General features: G+C 35.0%; 2 protein-coding genes across 7 annotated transcripts; both read left to right on the top strand.

The window, feature by feature from the left end:
• Nucleotides 1–469: 469 nt before the first annotated feature.
• On the top strand, nucleotides 470–8,812 carry LOC137020993 (uncharacterized). Of its 2 annotated transcripts, none has more exons than XM_067387161.1 (6): nucleotides 470–527; nucleotides 5,484–5,771; nucleotides 6,531–6,578; nucleotides 6,808–6,840; nucleotides 7,024–7,107; nucleotides 7,178–8,812. In XM_067387161.1, the coding sequence occupies exons 1-6, from the start codon at nucleotides 473–475 to the stop codon at nucleotides 7,273–7,275; spliced, it is 606 nt and encodes a 201-aa protein (XP_067243262.1). In that variant the 5' UTR covers nucleotides 470–472; the 3' UTR covers nucleotides 7,276–8,812. The 2 variants fall into 2 exon arrangements, with proteins under 2 accessions (XP_067243262.1, XP_067243261.1); XM_067387160.1 differs by lacking the exon at nucleotides 470–527 and adding an exon at nucleotides 4,684–4,770.
• A 2,997-nt stretch (nucleotides 8,813–11,809) lies between these two features.
• On the top strand, nucleotides 11,810–18,121 carry LOC137021440 (uncharacterized). 5 transcript variants are annotated; one of them, XM_067387870.1, is made up of 11 exons: nucleotides 11,810–11,934; nucleotides 12,480–12,767; nucleotides 15,026–15,073; nucleotides 15,965–16,030; nucleotides 16,226–16,303; nucleotides 16,437–16,455; nucleotides 16,610–16,661; nucleotides 16,775–16,844; nucleotides 17,214–17,309; nucleotides 17,643–17,692; nucleotides 17,803–18,121. In XM_067387870.1, exons 1-11 carry the CDS (start codon nucleotides 11,880–11,882, stop codon nucleotides 17,890–17,892), a joined length of 912 nt encoding a protein of 303 aa, XP_067243971.1. In that variant the 5' UTR covers nucleotides 11,810–11,879; the 3' UTR covers nucleotides 17,893–18,121. The 5 variants fall into 5 exon arrangements, 3 of the variants coding, with proteins under 3 accessions (XP_067243971.1, XP_067243972.1, XP_067243970.1); XM_067387871.1 differs by having other exon boundaries at nucleotides 16,574–16,661; nucleotides 16,775–16,840; XM_067387869.1 differs by having other exon boundaries at nucleotides 16,574–16,661.
• The last annotated feature ends 3,184 nt before the right edge of the window (nucleotides 18,122–21,305 follow it).

Below are 21,305 nucleotides of genomic sequence, written 5' to 3'. Positions count from 1 at the left end.
TGCAAAGTGATGTCAGATATTGTTTGTCATATATTAATAAGATGCATGAACATTTTAACTTTTAATGTTTCCTTCTCATCATCACTGCTATACATTACATTAAGAACAATAAATACTGTTCTGTGCACTGTATGTATTCAGGTCTTTTAATAAATTATTAAATTCCATTATATATAATATGAAAAACATTAATAAGAGGATTTATTAGTCAGAGAATGTAGTTTTAGTCTATAACTCTACCAGTATTGTTGACATTCATTGAACATTATAAAAAAACTATTACATGAGAATTTCTTGAGACTTATGCACACTCTATGATACATTACATTGCACATAAGTGTAGTCTTTTTATCTACACTTTCATCTACATAAAACTGCTCAGTACATTAAATGGTTTCCTGTGGTCTGGTGCACTACTTCCTAATTCACCTATTGTGTGAGTGTCATTCTGTCTCTTTTCTCACTTGCTGTAATGGAGTTGTTCATCTTCATTGCTTTCCAGCTTCTAATGGAGGTTCAGTCTTACAGTAAGTGATCTCTGATGTTTAATGTCTTTTTAAATATGTCCATGTTTACAGTGAACAAAGTTTTATTGGATAAAATATTTCAGCATGTCCGATATGTGAAGTTTTAATATGAACATACAAACACCTGAACTACAACCTTCCTGATATATTTGTTTTACTGTAAAGTAGTATACATCAGCAATAATCAGGCAGCTGTCTTTTTCCAAAAATATGTGATTAATTTTGGAATATTATTGTACATTGTCAATATTTTTACACATTGTCAATGTAATGTAGTGATTGATCTGTTTTTGGTTGTTTCAGAATCTCCTGCTGTAAAAGTATCTCCAGAAGTCATAAGTGAGTTCAGCGCATTGAAGGTGATCTGTGAGACTCCAGCAGATGTTACAGTGAATCAGTGTCATTTCTACATTAACAGAGAAAAAGAGAAGAATATGAAACTCAGTCCATCTTGTGAGCTCGATCTCACTGGTGCTGAAGTGTTCAGATGGGCAGCTGTAAAATCACCTGCATCAGTCAAAATTAACTGCTTCTATATAATACATGAGCACGGGATTGATAAACTGTCATCTCATTCTCCTGCTGCCACAGTGACGGTTCTAGGTGATTTTTTTCACTGCTATTCTTGTTTGGAAATTGTTAATGCAATTTTTTTTTAAATTAATTAAGTATGGATTATTTGAATTGAACAGGTTCACTTCAGAAGCCCTTCATCAGTTATAATGGCGATGATGTCCAGCCCAACATATCATGTGAAATACCACTTTCAGTCAGAGCTGATGTCACCTGTAGTCTCTACACTGAGGATGATCTTCTGTACACAAGAGTCTCTCAGAGGAGACAGTCTGGAGATCATTATTGTGTGTTTTATGTAACTCCTGGTGAACTTTTCACACGATCAGTGAACAGACTGAGCTGTGATTATTCACTCAACACTGAACCTGAGATCAGATCACCGCGCAGTGACACAATCACTGTCAGAGGTGAGGACTTTTAAGCAATATTTATATTATAAGGGTAAACAAAACAATTTAATTTTACTGAATTTATAAAATGCAGAGGTAAAACATGTCCAAATGTGGTTAACATATCAGACAATGGCAAAACTGTAAATACTTTTTTATATCTTATATATTAAGAAATACATTTTTAGTTTGCAATATTCAGGCCTGCAAAAACTCATGCAGATGAGTAAAAATGTATGTATTGAATAAACATTCTAAAAAACCTATTTAGTCAACTGGATATGTGAGAGCTTAGAGTGATATTTACTTGCAAGGTCAAATGTGAAAGTCATTTATAAATCTGTCCAAATCATGCATCATCAAACAATCATGAATATTTGTGAATCCTGAATATACCAATAAGACTGTTTGGACGAATGAGGTTTCTCTATCCAGACATTTGTAAAAACAGAAACCAAGTCAAAATGTCCCATTTCTTTTTGATCACTACTCAGTCTTTTCCTTTTCTCTTCAATAGGTCTTCCTCAGGCCAAGTTGACAGCATCTACTTCAGTCATTAAGGCAACAGACACAGTTCAGCTGAGCTGTGAGAATACTGAAGATCTGAAGATGGAGATGTGTTACTTTAACCTAAATAGAAGAGAAAGTAACACAAAACTGAGCTCATCATGTCAGCTCTCACTCACTAGATCTGATATCATTATTTGGTCAGAAGGTCAGAGTTTATCTGTGAGAATAACCTGCTTCTACACTGTGAAGAAGTCACACGTTTTCATAACATCTCCTCACTCTGATCCAGTGACCGTAACAATCCAGAGTAAGTTTTTTTTAATGCATATATTGAAATAACTAATCTATATAGCCTACAACAGTAAAACTTAATCATTTTTCACAAAAACAAATTACACCTACTTTTATTTGTCCAATAAGTGATAGACTCTACTGCTCAAACCCTGAAAACTGCCACAAAAACAAGTGAGTAATCTTATGTCTCAATATACCTGTAGAGGATTCTCATAGAGTGTTTTTGATATTAGTATGTTATATTGTGTGTTATGCTGTAGTATTCATACTAGTACTACTGTAATAAGAGTTTTTTTCCAAACTAATTGCATCATGTGACATTCTCTTTGCAGCTTCAACAGCGACCTCTACTGGTGAAACTTTGACAGACAAAACAACTTGTGAGTGAAGATTATTTTAAAAACAAAACACACTTGACAAACACAGGCATTTTCTCATTTCACTATAAATTGCTTCAGTGTGAAAATTATTCTTATTTAGTTTATTTCACAGCTTTCTTATGTGATTATGATTATTCAGGATTTAGCAGTCAAATATTGTTACAGTATAATTACAGCTAAACTGTATAATTGATCATTGTCTCTGGCAGCTGATTTTAGGCTAATATTTTCATATCTCTCATATCTGATCACACACTGTTGATTCTATCAGCTGTTTTCAGTCCAGCTTCTGCTCCTCAAACCACCAGAGAGACACAAACGTGTGTTTTTGCTTTGTTGATAAGAGAATATTGTGTTAAATAAAGAGAATTCTTTTCTGATATTGAGATCATCTAGAGACACTGATGTCTGTAATCATGATGAAGTAGTTCAGTTTTTATTCTAATATGATTTCATCATCATCATCTTTTCTGTTTTAGCTGTTCCTCATTCTGATCACATTCACTCTGAAGGTTCTTCATTCATTCACAACACAAAACTGATGTTCTGAATATCTATAAAAAATAAAACAAAAATTAAAAATGTAATCCTTTCATGAACATATGATGTGGCATGTTAATTTAAAATGAATTTAATAAATCTGCACATAATAAATCTGATATAGATATAAACATGTATTAAAGCCTTATTTTGTCTTTTGTCAGTCTCGTGGCTTTCAGTAGTGCTGGTTTTCACTGGTGTTGGTTTATTTCTGTCTGGACTCATGGGATTCATCTGTCTCTGCCACTTTGACAGTAAGTTTAGTTCTGCATAAACTGAGCTCCATGACATAGAAACATGATAATAAAGTGTGTATCTGTGCAGGTTCTGATGATCTTCTCACAGAGGTGAACTACAGCTCCTGCCAGGTGGAAACAACATCTCTGTTAACTTCCTCTGTGTGCTCCAAAAAACATGGATGAACCGCTTCATTTCTTCACTTGTTGCACCTCTAAAGAGAAAAAAATGATTTGTACAGAAAAAATGATAGTATATTTATTGAATTCATATACTGATCAGCAGGCCAAGGCAAGGTTTTATCCCACATTTTGATTTTGGGCGAAATAAAACGATTTTTGTATTGGTAACTGTTAAATGTAGCTGAAAGCATCTTCAAGTCATCTGTAGTGAATAGCCATAAACTGTTGTTTTTTAATTTTAATAATTGTTTCTTTTGTTATGTTTTTTTTTATCAGTTATGCACATCATGGTTTTATGTTACATCTTATGTTGTTTAATTTTTATTGCATTGATTTTGTGTCACATGTACATGACACGGTGTTCACCTTCTATATATTAGTATTGACCTCATCTTGTGGAAAAGTGTGGCCTTGCTAATTCAGCAGAAAAGAGCTGTTGGATTTACTGGTTTAAAATGTGTGTGATATTTTTTTTCTTTTTTGTATATTCTGTAAATATGTTTACATCTTTACTGCATTTTTACAGAATTATGGCAAACACAACTTTGTAATAATGACAGGATTGCAGTGTTATTTTCTGTTAAACAACTGTGTGTTCAATGAGCATCTGAACATTTTAGTCTAAAGATGAAGAGGATAAACAAGGTAAATCAATAACAACATTGTTGTGTTAATATGATAATACAAACAAAACTGTGTGCAATGCAGAAACAACACCAGACAATGAACTGAAGGGCTTAAATACACATGATGATGAACTCAAATATATAGGTGTGCTAATTAAGTGAATATCCATGCGACTGGCAGGAAAAAAGAACACAGGAAACAGGTTACTAAGACAAACAAACTAAAAATTCCATGAAAACGAAAGTAAAACAGACAGAATATGTCAGTCTGCTGCTTTCAAATAGTAGCATGTACCCAATAAAGTGACCACCGAGTGAATAATCAGCTGTACATGTCGTCTCATGATGTATGTTCATCTTCATAGAACTGACTGCACAATCATTAGTTTCCTGTAGTCTACTTCCTATTTCACACATTGAGTCTCATTCTGCCTCTTTTCTCACTCTCACTGTAATGGAGTTGTTCATCTTCATTGCTTTTCAGCTTCTTATAGAGGTTCAGTCTTACAGTAAGTGATCTCTGATGTTTAATTTCGATTAAATTCTGTATGTCCACATTTGTAGTTAAAAATGTTTAATTTTCTAAAATATTTCAGCATGTGTGATCAGAATGTTTATGTTTCAGTATAGCAAACATGAACCTACAACCTCTGCAGTGTAATTAAAATGTATAAAACCGATTGCAATTACCCGATTAAGCTAATATTGGGTAACTAGAAATAAGAACAGCCTATCTATATTAATTGGACATGTTCATGAAAATGACTTATTTGGAAAATCCACTGCAGTATTTACATCTGTAAATACATGTTCATATGACGGTAATTCTGGGTCTTACCAGAAATTGAGAAAAGTGCAGCTATTGAAAATATACATTTTTTAAAAAGGTAGCGAGAAAAAAGGATAACTTTTCCCATAAATTTTAAATTTTATTATACATTGTGTAGTTATGTGCTGTTGTAAAGACATTAATAAGTTTAAGGCCTGGTTTCAGTCAGGAGTAGGCTTTAGATAAATGAAATTACAATTCTGTAGAAAGAAACATTACTGGTTGCTCAAGCATGCATTTTAGTCTAGGACTAGCTTAAACTGTGTCTGTGAACTCTGGCAGTAATTTGTTTAAAGGTTAAAACAAAACATGGACCGTAGTTGGAAAATGATGCATGTAAATGTGATCAGTAAAGAGATGTAATTATTAATTGCTCTGTTTTGGTTGTTTCAGAATCTCCTACTTTAAAAGTATCTCCTATTTATGTCCGAAGTGAGTCCAGCTCATTGAAGATGATCTGTGAGACTCCAGCAGGTGTTGCAGTGAATCAGTGTTTTTTCTACATAAACAGTGAAGAGAATAAAAAAGTCAATCGGTCTTGTGCGCTCGATCTCACTGGTGCTGATGTGCTCAGATGGGCAGCTGTAAAATCACCTGCATCAGTCAAGATTACCTGCTTTTATGAGAGGAGCGATAATAAAACATCATCTCATTCTCCTGCTGCCACATTGACGGTTCAAGGTGAGATATTTCACTGCTGTTCTTCTGCGTTAGAAACTGTTATTGCAATATGTTTATTAATATGGATCATTTCACTTCAAACCGATTCACTTGAGAAACCCTCCATCAGTGTTAGTGATGTTACAATAGGGCACTTCTGGACGGACACTATTTAAGAAACTTTCAATCGTCTGTATAATGCAACACTGAAAGGACAAATATACTAAATATTATATTCCAAAATTCCAATATTAAAAAAAAAAAACAGCATCCGAAATTGCATACTTCCCTACTTATATACTAGATGAAAAACAGTATGTGACAAAAGAAGAATATCCAAAATCACAGTACTCAAAAAAAGAGTAGGCAAAAAGTACCCGGATGACCTACTTCTTCCGATGAGATTCTGAAATGTGCATATAAGACAGAGATTGTCTTATTATAGGGAGATGAGAGGGTCTGTATCTCTTACCATTGTCATAACGGCTAACTTGCATTACCTAAGGCACCTAAGCCTATATAATGGCCTCCCAGTAGCTTTGTGATGGACACTTTAATATCCCATGAGGCCATGGGAGAGGATTTATGAATGGCAGTACTTACTCAAGAGAATAAGCAGTTTCAGATGAAGCCTATGTGACAAATCTTTGTAAATCAAAAAGGCATTATTATTACTCCACCTTAATTGCCTTTGTAATGAAAAATATTCTTCCTCATGATTTGTTGAATATTTACTATATTGTACATCCCAGCAAAATTCACTATATGTGTTTTCCACAGCAATAACTGTACGGTCCACTTCTGAAACCACAACATACAGTGAAACTGGTAAGTACTGATAACACCTTTTCTGGCTAGATCAACCACCAGAGAGACACAAACATGTAAGTGTGTTTTTGCTTTGTTGATAAGAAAATATTAAATCTGTTAAATGTTAAATAAGAAGAATCCTTTCTGACAGTGAGATCATCTAGAAACACTGATGTCTGTAATCATGATGAAGTAGTTCAGTTTTTATTCTAATATGATTTCATCATCATCATCTTTTCTGTTTCAGCTGTTCCTCATTCTGATCACATTCACTCTGAAGGTTCTTCATTCACTCACAACACAAAACTGATCTTCTGAATATCTGTAAAAAATAAAACATTGAAATTTCCTCCTTTCGTGGTCATATAATGTGGCATGTCAATTTAAAATGAATTGAATAAATCTGCACATAATATATCTGAGATATAAACATATATTAAAGCCTTATTTTGTCTTTTCTCAGTCTCGTGGCTTTCAGTAGTGCTGGTTTTCACTGGTGTTGGTTTATTTCTGTCTGGACTCATGGGATTCATCTGTCTCTTTAACAGTAAGTTTAGTTCTGCATAAACCGAGCTCAATGATATAGAAACATGATGATAAAGTGTGTATCTGTGCAGGTTCTGATGATCTTCTCACAGAGGTGAACTACAGCTCCTGCCAGGTGGAAACAACATCTCTGTTAACTTCCTCTGTGTGCTCCAAAAAACATGGATGAACCGCTTCATTTCTTCACTTGTTGTACATCTAAAGAGAAAAAATATTTGTACAGAAAGAATGATAGTATATTTACAGTATGTAGCTATTGAATTCATATACTGATGTGCAGGCCAAGGCAAGGTTTTTTCCACACATTTTGATTTTGGGCGAAAATAAAGATTTTATATTGGTAAAATATATTAACTGTAGCTGAAAGCATTTTCAAGTCATCTCTAGAGTTCAGTGATGCAGATTCACTGACAGATATAAAGCATCATAAATATTATTATTATTTTTTTTGAGTGTTAACAGTAAAGTTGCATTTTAAGTGCAGCATGTTATAAACAACTTCACAAAATGAACATATAGTGCCCTACTTATTCAGTTTGTATTCACTGAAAAACATTGTAATTTTAACTGTAAAAGACTGTAAAAATGCTATGTTAATTGGTTAACATTAAGTTCCCTTGCAATGTAATTGTAACGAAGGGAGTCCACTGGAGGCGAGTGTAGTGGAACCCAAGTGCAGTTTAATGATATTAATCCATAACATGAACAACAAAACAGACGTGACTTAATATGGCTTGACTTGACTACAGAACCTGACAATTACCATAAGCAGGTTACATAAAACAAAGCTAGACAAGATAACGATGGAACATGAGGGCTATTTATACAAAGTGACTAATGACAAACAAGGAACACCTGTGAACAATGAAGACAAAGGACCAATGACAGGACAGAACAGAAATCACATGACAATGACAACCAATCAGAACATGACACATGAGATAGGGGAAGCACATGACATGATCACATGATGGCAAAGGGAAATCACATGGCAAACAAGGAAAACAAACAAGGCAATGAACTATGAAAATAAACCAAAAAACATGAACATGAACCAACACAAAAACAAGACATGACAGTAATAGATCTAACCTGCATTAAATTAATGTAATTTTATAGTAAAATATTGTTAAATGTAAAATCTTTGGAAGTAAAAAAAGAACTAATCATCTTATAAATTACAGTGAATAGCCATAAACTGCCATTCCTTATGTGATACTTCACATTTGATGTTTTTTTAATTTTAATAATTATGTTTCTTCTTAGTTTATTTGTTATCATTTATGTACATCATGGTTTTATGTTACATCTTATGGTGTTACATTTTTACTGCATTGATTTGGTGTCACATACATGACACTGTGTTCACCTTCTATATATTATTATTGACCTCATCTTGTGGAAAAGCTTGGCCTTGCTAATTCAGCAGAAAAGAGCTGTTGGATTTACTGCACTCTAAAAACTAATTCAGGGGACCTTTATTCAGTACTTAAATATATATATTGTTGTGAAATAAAAAATCAAGTTCTGAAATGCTGTTAGACTTTTTACTTGTAATTGTTATTTTAATGAGCTTGGATGACACACAAATTATGCCTATTGATTCGATCTACTATCATGACTTGTCATAGTTTAACATTTTCAGTTAATCAAAAATGTATTTAACCCTCTCCCACTGAGCAAATTATGTCCAGAAGACATCTTTTTGAGGTCTTGTCTCAGGTTGAAAAGACGTCCACTGAGGGGCCAGAATGAAAGTTTTTATGACGTCTTTTTTTGACGTCTTCTGGACATTCGATATAGACGAACACGCAGAATCACCAAAGGAGAAAAATCACAATTTTTAAGCCACCATCGTGGAGATGAGTGTTTGCTTTAGTTGGGCTCTTGACCCTTGCCTTATTAATATTAGAGTTTGATTGGGCAGTTAACTGAGTTATAACAGCCAGACAAGTAAAGAGAAGTGATCAGGTGTTGGTTATGGTCTCACATAACCATTAGTTGATCTGAATCACTAAACTCATTTAGAGCCCAATCTCTGAGTTAGATTTACATTATTGATTACAGCAGCACTGTGATTCTGCAGCACAAGATCAGCTTTTACAATATGATTCAAATGATTTCAGAAAAGGTGTGTTGAACAAAAAAAAAAAAAATATTTTACTTTTTGGCACACACACAGACATCAAGAATCAGCCTGTGAATCTCAACAGTGGTGATCATCAAAAAGCATGTTGCAGTGCATTCTGGGAGCCACCAATCAAAATTCATCCATGACTCCCATCATGCATTGCTGCATGAATAAATTATGAGCTGAATTGTCTTAGTAATTTCCTTTATTCTCATATTTTATTTTGTTCTGTTTATGTGACTTTTTAGTAGCTTGTTTTCTGATGTTCAGAGTTGATCTGTTGATCAGAATATGTTGCTTGTCACCGTCATTGAGATTCACAGGCTGATTCTTGATGTCTGTGTGTGCCTAGTAAGAGAAAAATTTTATCATGTGAAATCCTTTATATTCTATTGATAAAGCTGATCTTCTGCTGTAGAATCACAGTGCTGCTGTAATCAATAACATAAATCTAACTCAGAGATTGGGCTCTAAATGAGTTCAGTGATTCAGGTCAAATAATGATTATGTGAAAACATAACCAACACCTGATCACTTCTCTTTACTTGTCTGGCTGTTATGACTCAGTTACAGCCCAAACAAACTCTAAAATTAAGAAGGCAAGGGTCAAGAGCCCAACTAAAGCAAACACTCATCTCCACGATGGTGGCTTAAAAATTGTGATTTTTCTCCTTTGGTGATTCTGCGTGTTCGTCTATATCGAATGTCCAGAAGACGTCATAAAAACTTTCACTCTGGCCCCTCAGTGGACGTCTTTTCAACCTGAGACAAGACCTCAAAAAGGCGTCTTCTGGACGTAATTTGCTCAGTACCGCACACATTATAATAAATTTATATAAAAAAAAAAAATTGACTCTTTTTCTTTTCTTAGAATGGCTTAACTTGAAGTGCTGTAAAAAAATTTGGAAAAAAATATTATTTAAGGTACTTTACATGCCCGTAGGTAGGGGGGGTTCGGGTGGTTCGAACGAACCCCCCCTCACTGCCAAAGGTCCAGAATTTAAGTTATTTATTTATTTATTTATTTATGTGATTATTGTCATCATTTTTTTAATCAATGCCTGTGACAAATATTCTGGGTTGCTGTTTCAAATAAATATGATACATTATTGTAGCTGGACGTGTGTGTGCTGCGCGTGCAGTTCAGAGAGTTCTCGCAATACACTTTTCAAAGCAACGGTGAAGAAGCATCGCCTGAATGATGGGGGGTAGGCCTACTGTGCTCGAAAAGTGGACTCAAGAATTGCTCGCGCAAATGCAGCGACGCGCGCTGCATATTACTTTATTAACTAAAGCACAAAATAACCTATGGGCATACATATAGGTGTGCTAATTAAGTGAATATCCATGGTGACTGGCAGGAAAAAAGAACACAGGAAACAGGTTACTAAGACAAACAAATTAAAAGTCCATGAAAATGAAAGCAAAACAGACAGTCTGCTGCTTTCAAAGAGTGAACATGTACCCAATAAAGTGACCACTGAGTGAATAATGTATTCCAATGATTAATTTTGATATGATCTAATCTTTCTTAAAGTCTATTAATGGTTCAGTTATTTTTGGCACATTTAAATGTTACTTTTACAAAACTACCTTTAGTTTTTCTGAGTCTGTGAGTCTACAAAAGATAAGACCTGTGGCCCAGATCTGCTGTAGCCTACATGTCGTCTCATGATGTAGCCTACGTTCATCTTATAGGTGTAATTTTTGGGTGGGACGGGTGGGACATGTCCCCACCGCTTTTTGAAAAATCTCGCGGCACAGCTATCTAATACAAAAGAAACACCTCTAGTTGGTTATCAAGTTGTGTTAATAATAGGTGATCTGGCGCTGGGATGTGTTGTTTTTGAAATCATGTTGAGTGCTTGTTGTCGCTGTTATTAGAGGTGCAACAGTGTTCTCTTGGCGCTCGTGCACACTGCGGATTCACACGGAAGAGCGCTGATCGGCCTCATCCAGGACGGTGACGAGTCTGCTCCGCTCTTCCCCAACTCACCATCATGAACAGCACTGTGACTGCAGTGGAGTCATTCAGGTTCCTGGGCACCTCAATCTCCCAGGACCTGAAGTGGGACAACCACATTGAGTCCATTGTGAAATGGACTTTCTTCCTCAGGCAATCCGTCTCATGAACACTTGACACACAACACTATTATACATTTTTTACTTAAAACACATACTTATTTATATTTCAAATTTGCACACATCATAACTGTACATACAATTTGTTTTGCACTTTGTCTATCTTGTATATTTGTATATTATACTTTTATTCTTTTTATTATCTGTGTCTTGTCTTGTCGCTGTCACTCTGATGCACTGTGGAGCTTCTGTCACTAAAACAAATTCCCAGTATGTGTGAACTGGCAATGACGCTCTTTTTGATTCTGATTCTGATATTGTAGGTTATAATGTAAGGAAGAAACTATCATATTTATTTTAATATATTATTAATATTACAACCCCCATCCCCACCCCCACCCCCCCCACACACACATACACATTCCAGTCCCACCCACTTTTTAAAACAAAGTTACTCATCTTCATAGAACTGACTGCACAATCATTCGTTTCCTGTGGTCTACTTCCTAATTCACACATTGTTTGAGTCTCATTCTGTCTCTTTTCTCACTCTTGCTGTAATGGAGTTGTTCATCTTCATTGCTTTTCAGCTTTTCATGGAGGTTCAGTCTTACAGTAAGTGATCTCTGCTGTTTAAACACTGTATGTCCACATTTGTAGATAAAAATGTCTAATTTTCTAAAATATTTCAGCATCTGTGATCAGTATGTTTATGTTTCAGTATAGCAAACATGAACCTACAATGTGTGCAGTGTAATTATAAAACCAACTGCAATTACCCGATTAAGCTAATATTAAGCTAATATATTGAAAATATAGCCTACAATTTAAAAAAAAAAGGATAATTTTTCCCATAAATTTTAAATTTTATTATACATTGTGTAGTTATGTGCTGTTGTAAAGACATTAATAAGTTTAAGGCCTGGTTTCAGTCAGGAGTAGGCTTTAGATAAATGAAATTACAATTCTGTAGAAAGAAACATTACTGGTTGCTCAAGCATGCATTTTAGTCTAGGACTAGCTTAAACTGTGTCTGTGAACTCTGGCAGTAATTTGTTTAAAGGTTAAAACAAAACATGGACCGTAGTTGGAAAATGATGCATGTAAATGTGATCAGTAAAGAGATGTAATTATTAATTGCTCTGTTTTGGTTGTTTCAGAATCTCCTACTTTAAAAGCATCTCCTATTTATGTCCGAAGTGAGTCCAGCTCAGTGAAGATGATCTGTGAGACTCCAGCAGGTGTTGCAGTGAATCAGTGTTTTTTCTACATAAACAGTGAAGAGAATAAAAAAGTCAATCGGTCTTGTGCGCTCGATCTCACTGGTGCTGATGTGCTCAGATGGGCAGCTGTTAAATCACCTGCATCAATCAACATTACCTGCTTTTATGAGAGGAGCGATAATAAAACATCATCTCATTCTCCTGCTGCCACATTGACGGTTCAAGGTGAGATATTTCACTGCTGTTCTTCTGCATTAGAAACTGTTATTGCAATGTGTTTAGTAATATGAAACCGATTCACTTGAGAAACCCTCCATCAGTGTTAGTGATGTTACAATAGGGCACTTCTGGACGGACACTATTTAAGAAACTTTCAATCATCTGTATAATGCAACACTGAAAGGACAAATATACTAAATATTATAATCCAAAATTCCAAAAAAAAAAAGACGGCATCCGAAATTGCATACTTCCCTACTTATATACTAGATGAAAAACAGTATGTGACAAAAGAAGAATATCCAAAATCACAGTACTCAAAAAAAGAGTAGGCAAAAAGTACCCGGATGACCTACTTCTTCCGATGAGATTCTGAAATGTGCATATAAGACAGAGATTGTCTTATTATAGGGAGATGAGAGGGTCTGTATCTCTTACCATTGTCATAACGGCTAACTTGCATTACCTAAGGGTGCTTTCACACCTGCCTCATTTAGTTCGGTTGAATCGTACCAGAGTTCGTTTGCCCCTTTGGTGCGGTTCGTTTGGGCAGGTGTGAAAGCAGCAATCGCACTCGGGTGCGCACCAAAAGCGGACCAAACAAGCGTACCGAGACCTGCTTGAAGAGGTGGTCTCGGTACGCTTTCAAACGAACTCTGGAGCGGTTCGCTTGAGATGTGAAAGCAATCGACCCAGTTAACGGACCAACGAACCAAACTATATCATTTTCATAACGGAAAATATGATATAAAAATCAGTAATGTCTGATTCTGTGAGTGAGCACATTATTTACAATATCTGAAAGCCAACGATCGCCTCTGGTGTGTAATTACACTTCTCCGTGCGAGAATGCTGTCCCGACGAAGTCTCAATTCCCGCTCTGCTTCATTATAAATTTCAAATGGTCTCTCTCGACAGACACACGGACAACAGGTCGCCTACTAGACAGCGCTGGGAAATCCAGAGATGGAGAGAGAGAGAAAGAGCGCGGGTTTGAATTGCCGCAGCAAATATGAATTAACTGCGGGAGAGAGCTACATTTATAAAGTGTTTGTGTGTGTCTCGACAGTTACAAATAAAGCCACAATAAACTCATGGAGCGAACTTGTCAATCATTATTTTGATGGATGACGCAGAGAAAATTCTGACCAATAAGAGGACAGTTTTACTCCCATGTGACTTACCTTAACGCATTTTGGTACGCTTTGAAATTTTGCCATGTGAAAGCGAACCGAACCAAGAAAAAAAAGCAACATTGTAACAAATTTAGTCCCTGTTTCGGAACAAAACAAGCGATCCATAGGTGTGAAAACACCCTAAGGCACCTAAGCCTATATAATGGCCTCCCAGTAGCTTTGTGATGGACACTTTAATATCCCATGAGGCCATGGGAGAGGATTTATGAATGGCAGTACTTACTCAAGAGAATAAGCAGTTTCAGATATGTGACAAATCTACACTCTAAAAAATGCTGGGTTGTTTCAACCCAAGTTTGGGTCAAAAATGGACAAACACAACCATTGGGTTACATTTATAAATGCATTTTTTAACCCAACGGTTGGGTTTGTCCATATTTGACCCAAATTTGGGTTAAAACAACCCAGCATTTTTTAGAGTGTATAGATGCTTTTTGGGTTATTCCTTTCTGCAACACTTTTTGAACTCAGTGACTACACAAACTAATACCTATGATCAATCAATAAATAAATGCTGAAATATCTTTCAGAAATAAGCTTATTGATTCTGAATTGATTAATTATTGATTAATCAGTGATTGATTGACAGCTTACACGAGTGTCAATCAACCTTTGAAGCATTAATATTCTCATACAGATGATTGTATTTTGTTGAACCAACTAATGCCAGAAAACATCACAGAAATCATCAAATCAATTGTTAATACTGATGTTTGTCACATTATAAAAGGACTAACAGAATTAAAGTTAACACAGAGTTTTTGAAACTTTAGGAAAAGTTGCCTGCTTCTAATCTGAGATATTTTTTTATATATTTGAAGGACCTGTATCTTCAACAAACAAGCTTGCAAATAATGTCACTCCCTATAATGCTGGTATTTTGTCTCTGCAGTTTCAGACCACCAATGCATATTCAACAGCCATGAAAACCTGTGAATATTTTGATTTGTAAATCAAAAGGGCACCACCTTAATTGTCTTTGTAATGAAAAATATTCTTCCTCATGATTTGTTGAATATTTACTATATTGTACATCCCAGCAAAATTCATTATATGTGTTTTCAACAGCATTAAATGTAAGGTCCACTTCTCAAACCACAACATACAGTAAAACTGGTAAGTACTGATAACACTTTTTCTGATTAGATCAAATTTCAGAGATTATTGCAATATGTTATTTTTATATTATATTTTTTATATCTCCATTCCAAGACAAACACACAAAGGAAACCAAGTGCAAGTTCATTCACTCTTCCTCAAAAAGAGTTAACGTGACTGTGTCGAATTAATGTTGGATTCAAATGTCAGGTTCAAAAATATAGTTGTGATTCATTTAAAGTTTATTCATACACTGTTAAAAAATTACTGTAAATTTTACAGTAAAATACTGGCAGCAGGGTTGCCAGCCAGTAATTTTTACAGTAGTGTTTCTGTAATTTAATTTACAGAATTTTACTGTAATCGAGAATACAGTAAAATTCTGTAAATTAAATTACAGAAACACTACTGTAAAAATTACAGTAACTGGCTGGCAACCCTGCTGCCAGTATTTTACTGTAAAATTTACAGTAATTATTTTCTCATAGTCTTTGAATTGGGAAGTACATAGAGAATTCACAAAGACGAGACTCATGATTGTGCTGCTTTTTTCAACATGATTACTAATTTCTTATGAATTATGTGTATATTTTTTCAAAAATTATTTTTTCTTCAACTACACACTGTGGCACTATGTTTTTTTTCTGCAGTTTCAATGGCAATCTCTACTCGTATTACATTGTACTTACGCAGATAATTACTGAGTAATATTAGTTAACTACATGTCCTTACAATAAGGTTAGGTTAGTGTTTGGTTTAGGGTTTGGGTACTTGTAATTATGCCTGATTTACATGTAGTACTACGTCACCTTAAAATGAAAGTGTTACCAAATTCTTTTTACAGTCATCAAACATTGAAGCACTGCTGTTTTTCATGTATGATTTCATTTGAGCTCTTTTCTGTTTCAGCGGTTTCTAGTGTTCACAATTCAGCAGCTGATCCTAAAGATCATCAACATACACCACTACACAGAGGTTTAATTCTCTCTTTTTCTTCCATTTGAAATTTGACTATTGCATTCTTTCCATTTACTTCTTTTCCATGCACACAAAAACAAATCTACAATCACATCAATTGTCAGGTGGACTGATGTATCTAAAACACTCATATTAATCATCATAATGCACATAAACATGGATTATTAAAGTGTTGGTTTTGTTTTGACACAGAAACATGGTTTATAGTCCTGGTTTCCACTGGTGTTGGTGTCATTCTGACTGGATTCATCTGTCTGTGTCGGTTTGCAAGTAAGTAAAGTTTATAATTGTTCACACCATGCTGTTCAAAGAAATGATCACGTGACTTTATCATTAAAACAACAAAATGCTGTAGAGGAGTAAAAACTGAACATAATACAGAAGCTCATTGTTTTTTTTCTAGGTAAAAAAAGAAGAAAACTGTAAGTTTTATTTATTTTATGGTTTGTTTCAGTTTTAGTTAACTGTAATAACCCTAATTGTAGTCTATGAGCTGTATGTTCAAATGTTTATTACCTTATCTGATGTATGCATGAAAAGATGCCATAAAGATCAATATTTGATATTTGATCTTAGCAATAAAATGAGATCAATATCATCAGATGTTCCCAGTCAAGAAATTGGTATGGTGAGTATCTTTGTAATTAATTTTTAAAATCACAAAGTAATAAATATTTATAATACCATAATGCATAAAAATGGCTGAAATGGACGAGACCTTAATTATTTTTTATGTTTAAGAGTTCTGGACCTGCAGAGACATATTCTCTGATCACTTCTGTACCAGCCGCATCTCAGCCCATATCTGTGGGTAAGAGAACATAATTTTCAGTAAATGCGTGAAAGGCATGAAGCTTAGAAACAGATGTCATAAAGAAAGTTAAATAAACCCGCTGAGTTAAAAACACCATATAGTGACCACAGCTTCTAACTGCCATTTCCTCTTTAAGTCTTCAGCAGACCAGCATTATTAGCCACATCTTCTCTTCTCTTATGTCAAAATGAGCCATTTTACATAATGTTTACACTGTACAATGAAAACAGCAGTGATGAGAAGATGTAAAGCTTTTAAATTACAAGTTTCAATCTTTAGGAGAAGCCATTTCACATTTGTCCAGTTGTTTTGGATGGTTTTCTATTGACTCTGTTTGACCCTCTTCATCATGCTGTTCCTCTAAAGGCCTTGAACACCCAAATTCCCATCAGGACAACACACCAGATCCCACAGCGATGTACTCTTTCATTATGGCTGAAAATTCAATTTACCAGCCCTCAGGTAAGTATTTTCATTAAAATGACAAATCAAATTGTTCTTGTTCTTTACTATGAAAACACACTGTGGATTCACAACTCAAAACTTCCTCACTAGTCCAAAAACAGCATTTTTGATGCTCACATATAAGCATTGAGAAACTTGACCCACCCACGATTAGCTCACACAGAGAAAGTGAGACAAATACTAAATTCATCTGTTGCACAATCACTGCTGTGCAAGATTCTGCTGTGCAAAGTGGCATTGCTTAAAATACATTAAAGCTTTGTGACAGTAAATTTGTTCATGAAGGTCGAAACATGTTCTTTAAAGTGCTATGACACTTCTGCTTTACAGAAGTCTTGGTCAATGCTCAACAGAAAGAGGGAAATACAGTGGAAAATGAGGTAATATATGAACAGTCACACCCCAAACCCACATAAACAACTGAGACGTCCATAATGAACAGAATACAAACACATTTATCTTGTATGTCTTTATTTTTTTCCCCCTCTAGAATGTTTACCACCTGTACTGCATGATCCCTGACAAACCAGTTCAGTCAAACGCAGCAGATCAAGTCTACAGTTTGGTGAAGATGCACTGATGAGCCTCAAGTCTTGTTTCATTATGTACATTCATTATAAATAAAATATATTTACTTTCATAAAAATAGGTTTTTATTTTCATCATTTAGTGTTTGATGTGTAAGTAGTGCATTGTGACCTCTGTGACCACGCAGAAGATTTTCTCTAGCTCAATACTGCTTTGTAAGAAGTGCTTGGGATTCAATAAGCTGAACTAAAAATGTAATGATGAATAAAAAATATTTTTGCACAAACATAATTTCAATACATTTCTAAAGAAAATTAATTTCTGCCGAGTGTTTTATAATGGATGCTGGCTGAAGAAGTGTGTTTTTGAGAAGTTTCCAAGGGTCAGTGGTGTTTATTTCCCACAGGATTTTGTGAAATTGTTGGATGAAAACCCTGTTTGGATGCATGTCCAATCTGGTGCATTTAAGGGCTTTTCAACACTGTGGTTAACCCTGGGTTACAGAGATGTAAAGAATACCTGAAAAGCATACTTGAGTAAAAGTACTGATACCTTACATCGAAAATGACTCCACTACAAGTTACAAGTAACCAATTCCAATAGGACTTGAGTAGAGTGTCTGATTTTAACAGTACTTAAGTATTTTACTCATGCTGAATGTAGGCTCAGAGATGCACTATTCCTGAGAGACATGCCAGTGAAAATAAGAAAAAATTGATTTGTAAGATGAGAAATCAAGTTTATTTTCTAAAATCAAAATAAAATAAAACTGAACACCTCAATATTGCAATAACTCAACTGTCTACAAACTCTCAAGTCTCAGTTGAGCTCAAGTGCACAGAAAGGCCATAAGTAAACCAATATCCTTAAAAATTGTCTTATCAATATAGCGGATAAATAACACAATGTTAAGTAAAATGAAAAAGTCAAAGTCTACTGTATGTGCTGGCTCATCACCAGCTCAGGTCATTTCCTCATCTAATAAATCAAACACCTGCGATCAGCAACTACCTGCACTCTAAAAAATACTGGGTTAAAAACAACCCAAGTTGGGTTGAAAATGGACAAACCCAGCAATTGGGTTAAATGTTTGCCCAACCTGCTGGGTAGTTTTATTTAACTCAACTATTGTTTAAAAGATACAGATAAGGATGTTGAGCCAGGGTTTAGAAATATACAGTGTGAAGCAAGATAACCCAGGATTCCGTTAACCCAGAATGACCCAATGTTAACTGTTAAGTGTGAAAAGCACTAAGAGAGCAAAATTTATGGCTCCAACCCCTTTTTCAGTGAGAGTAAAACGTTTTTGCATGATTCAAGAACCGCCACGAGAACCAGCACAATTTTTGTGGAAAATGGATAACAGAAAACAGTTGTTAAAATATGAATTAAAACTTGTAATTTTTAAATATTTATTTCTAAAATGTTTGTTAAACGAGATTAAATGTAGGTGATCTTGTATACATAAAAAAAAAACTAAAATATGCTGTATTTAGAACTGTGTTCATTCAAAGGATGCATCGTCTAAACACAAGTGTTGTGTACTTTACATTTTTTTTTAAATCAGGAAACATTAACAAATGTATGAGGTAAAAACAAGCTAGTATTGCTGTAAAAATGAAATACCATAAATGAACCCATTGTGTTGCGGTAAATGAACCACAGAACATGCAAGGTTTAGATAAACCATTGTTAGGTTTGTCAATATTGGCCCATATGTGGGTTGCAAAACAACCTAAATTAGGTTATTTCAACACATCAGTTTTACAGTAGATGTACACTACATAAAACTGATCAGTGCATTAAATGTTTTCCTGTCTGAAGAGCTGCTTCTTAATTCACATATTGTGAGTCTCATTCTGTCTCTTTTCTCACTCGCTGTAATGGAGTTGTTCGTTGCTTTTCAGCTTCTTATAGAGGTTTAGTCTTACAGTAAGTGATCTCTGCTGCTGAATGTCTTCTTAAATACTGTATGTTAACATTTGTACTCATCTTTTTGATATTCTTAAACCTGTGAAGCATGTAAAGGTCTTATTGGAATTAAAGCCTCAACCAGAATATGCTTTAATTATCTCGTTTCAGTTTCCAAATTAAAGGGCTCATGAACTGCGTTATTTTATTGTTTTTATAATGTTTTCTGGGGTGCACTTATAATGTTATGCTTTTACATCAAAAATTGGCATAATTTAGAAATCAAAGGCATTCTTCCTACCTTGATTTGATCGCTTTTATTTGAATGCTCTGTTTTAAAGGTGCTACAGAGGATGTTTTCAACCCCCCTCCTTCACAGCTCATTTCAAGGGAACGCCTCCCAAAACTCGTGCACAAGTATTGGAACACAAGTGTTTACCACCGGAATTCGCTGTGTCGTGTTAGTGGATTCATTATGTCGGACTCACCGCAGGTAACTCATAATCTGCAGTTGTTACTCTTGTCTCCGGACAAAAACACTGCATGCGGCGCCTGTGGAGTGTGGAAAGTTACTGGAGCGCGCAGCCGCACACGTCTCTCACAAGGAACGTCACGGCAGTGATTGACAAGCCAGAGGGCCAATCGTTTACGCGATGATCGCATAAATGATTGGCTGATGATGTGCACAGATGATGTATATTAATATTATTCCTTTCAGTGCACCTAATAAATAGTCTTTTATTAGTTAGTAAAGACAGTTTCAAGTAATATTGCAAAAATGTAAAAAACAAAACATCCTCTGTAGCACCTTTAAGGGACGTGTCTGCTGTGAGACTTCAGTGTAAACGCCCACTGCTGTGATTGGCTGATATTTCCATTTGAAATAGCTAAGTATTACTCTCTCGAAAACTTTTAGCACATTTTTACTATTATAGCTCTCAAACGTTTCACTAATCGATTATAGCATTATATTTAGATCGTGTCATGAAAAGTTCCAGTTATGTCACATGTTGTTGAGTGCATGAAAGCAGTGATCTCAACTTGCAATTACATTTTTAATGCTTTCATCATAACTAACAGTGCAAACACGATGTAACTAAGAGAATCGTTGAATAAAACAGGAGTTTTGCCACGTGTCCAGATAAACTTGCACTGTTTGATTGACAGCTGCAGCGATTGTAAAGGGAGCGTTCTTTGATCGCTTTCTATATTTAATTTAATATAATAACAGATTATTTTTTATCCTAATAAGAGAAACAATGTGAAGTTGACTGTTTAGTCACTGGTTTGAATTACTGACACATAGACAAAGTACATCTGACTGTACATGAATCATTATATCAGATGCTCAGATGCATGTTATCGCATTACTGTTGAGTCCATATCATAAAAGTCTGTGTAACACAGTTCGTAAGTATGGGAAGAAGGAGGCGGGAACCGGTGAATGTTCAACAAAACTTTAATTCAAAATAAACAAATACAAAATGAAAGTAATGCCGGCAGGCCCACGCGGACGTTTGCCGGCCACACAAACATAATAAAACATAAAATAAA

This window comes from Chanodichthys erythropterus, chromosome 6 (genome assembly GCF_024489055.1).
Source record: "Chanodichthys erythropterus isolate Z2021 chromosome 6, ASM2448905v1, whole genome shotgun sequence".
Lineage (NCBI taxonomy): Eukaryota > Metazoa > Chordata > Actinopteri > Cypriniformes > Xenocyprididae > Chanodichthys > Chanodichthys erythropterus.
This window is presented reverse-complemented; position numbering and strand designations above follow the sequence as displayed.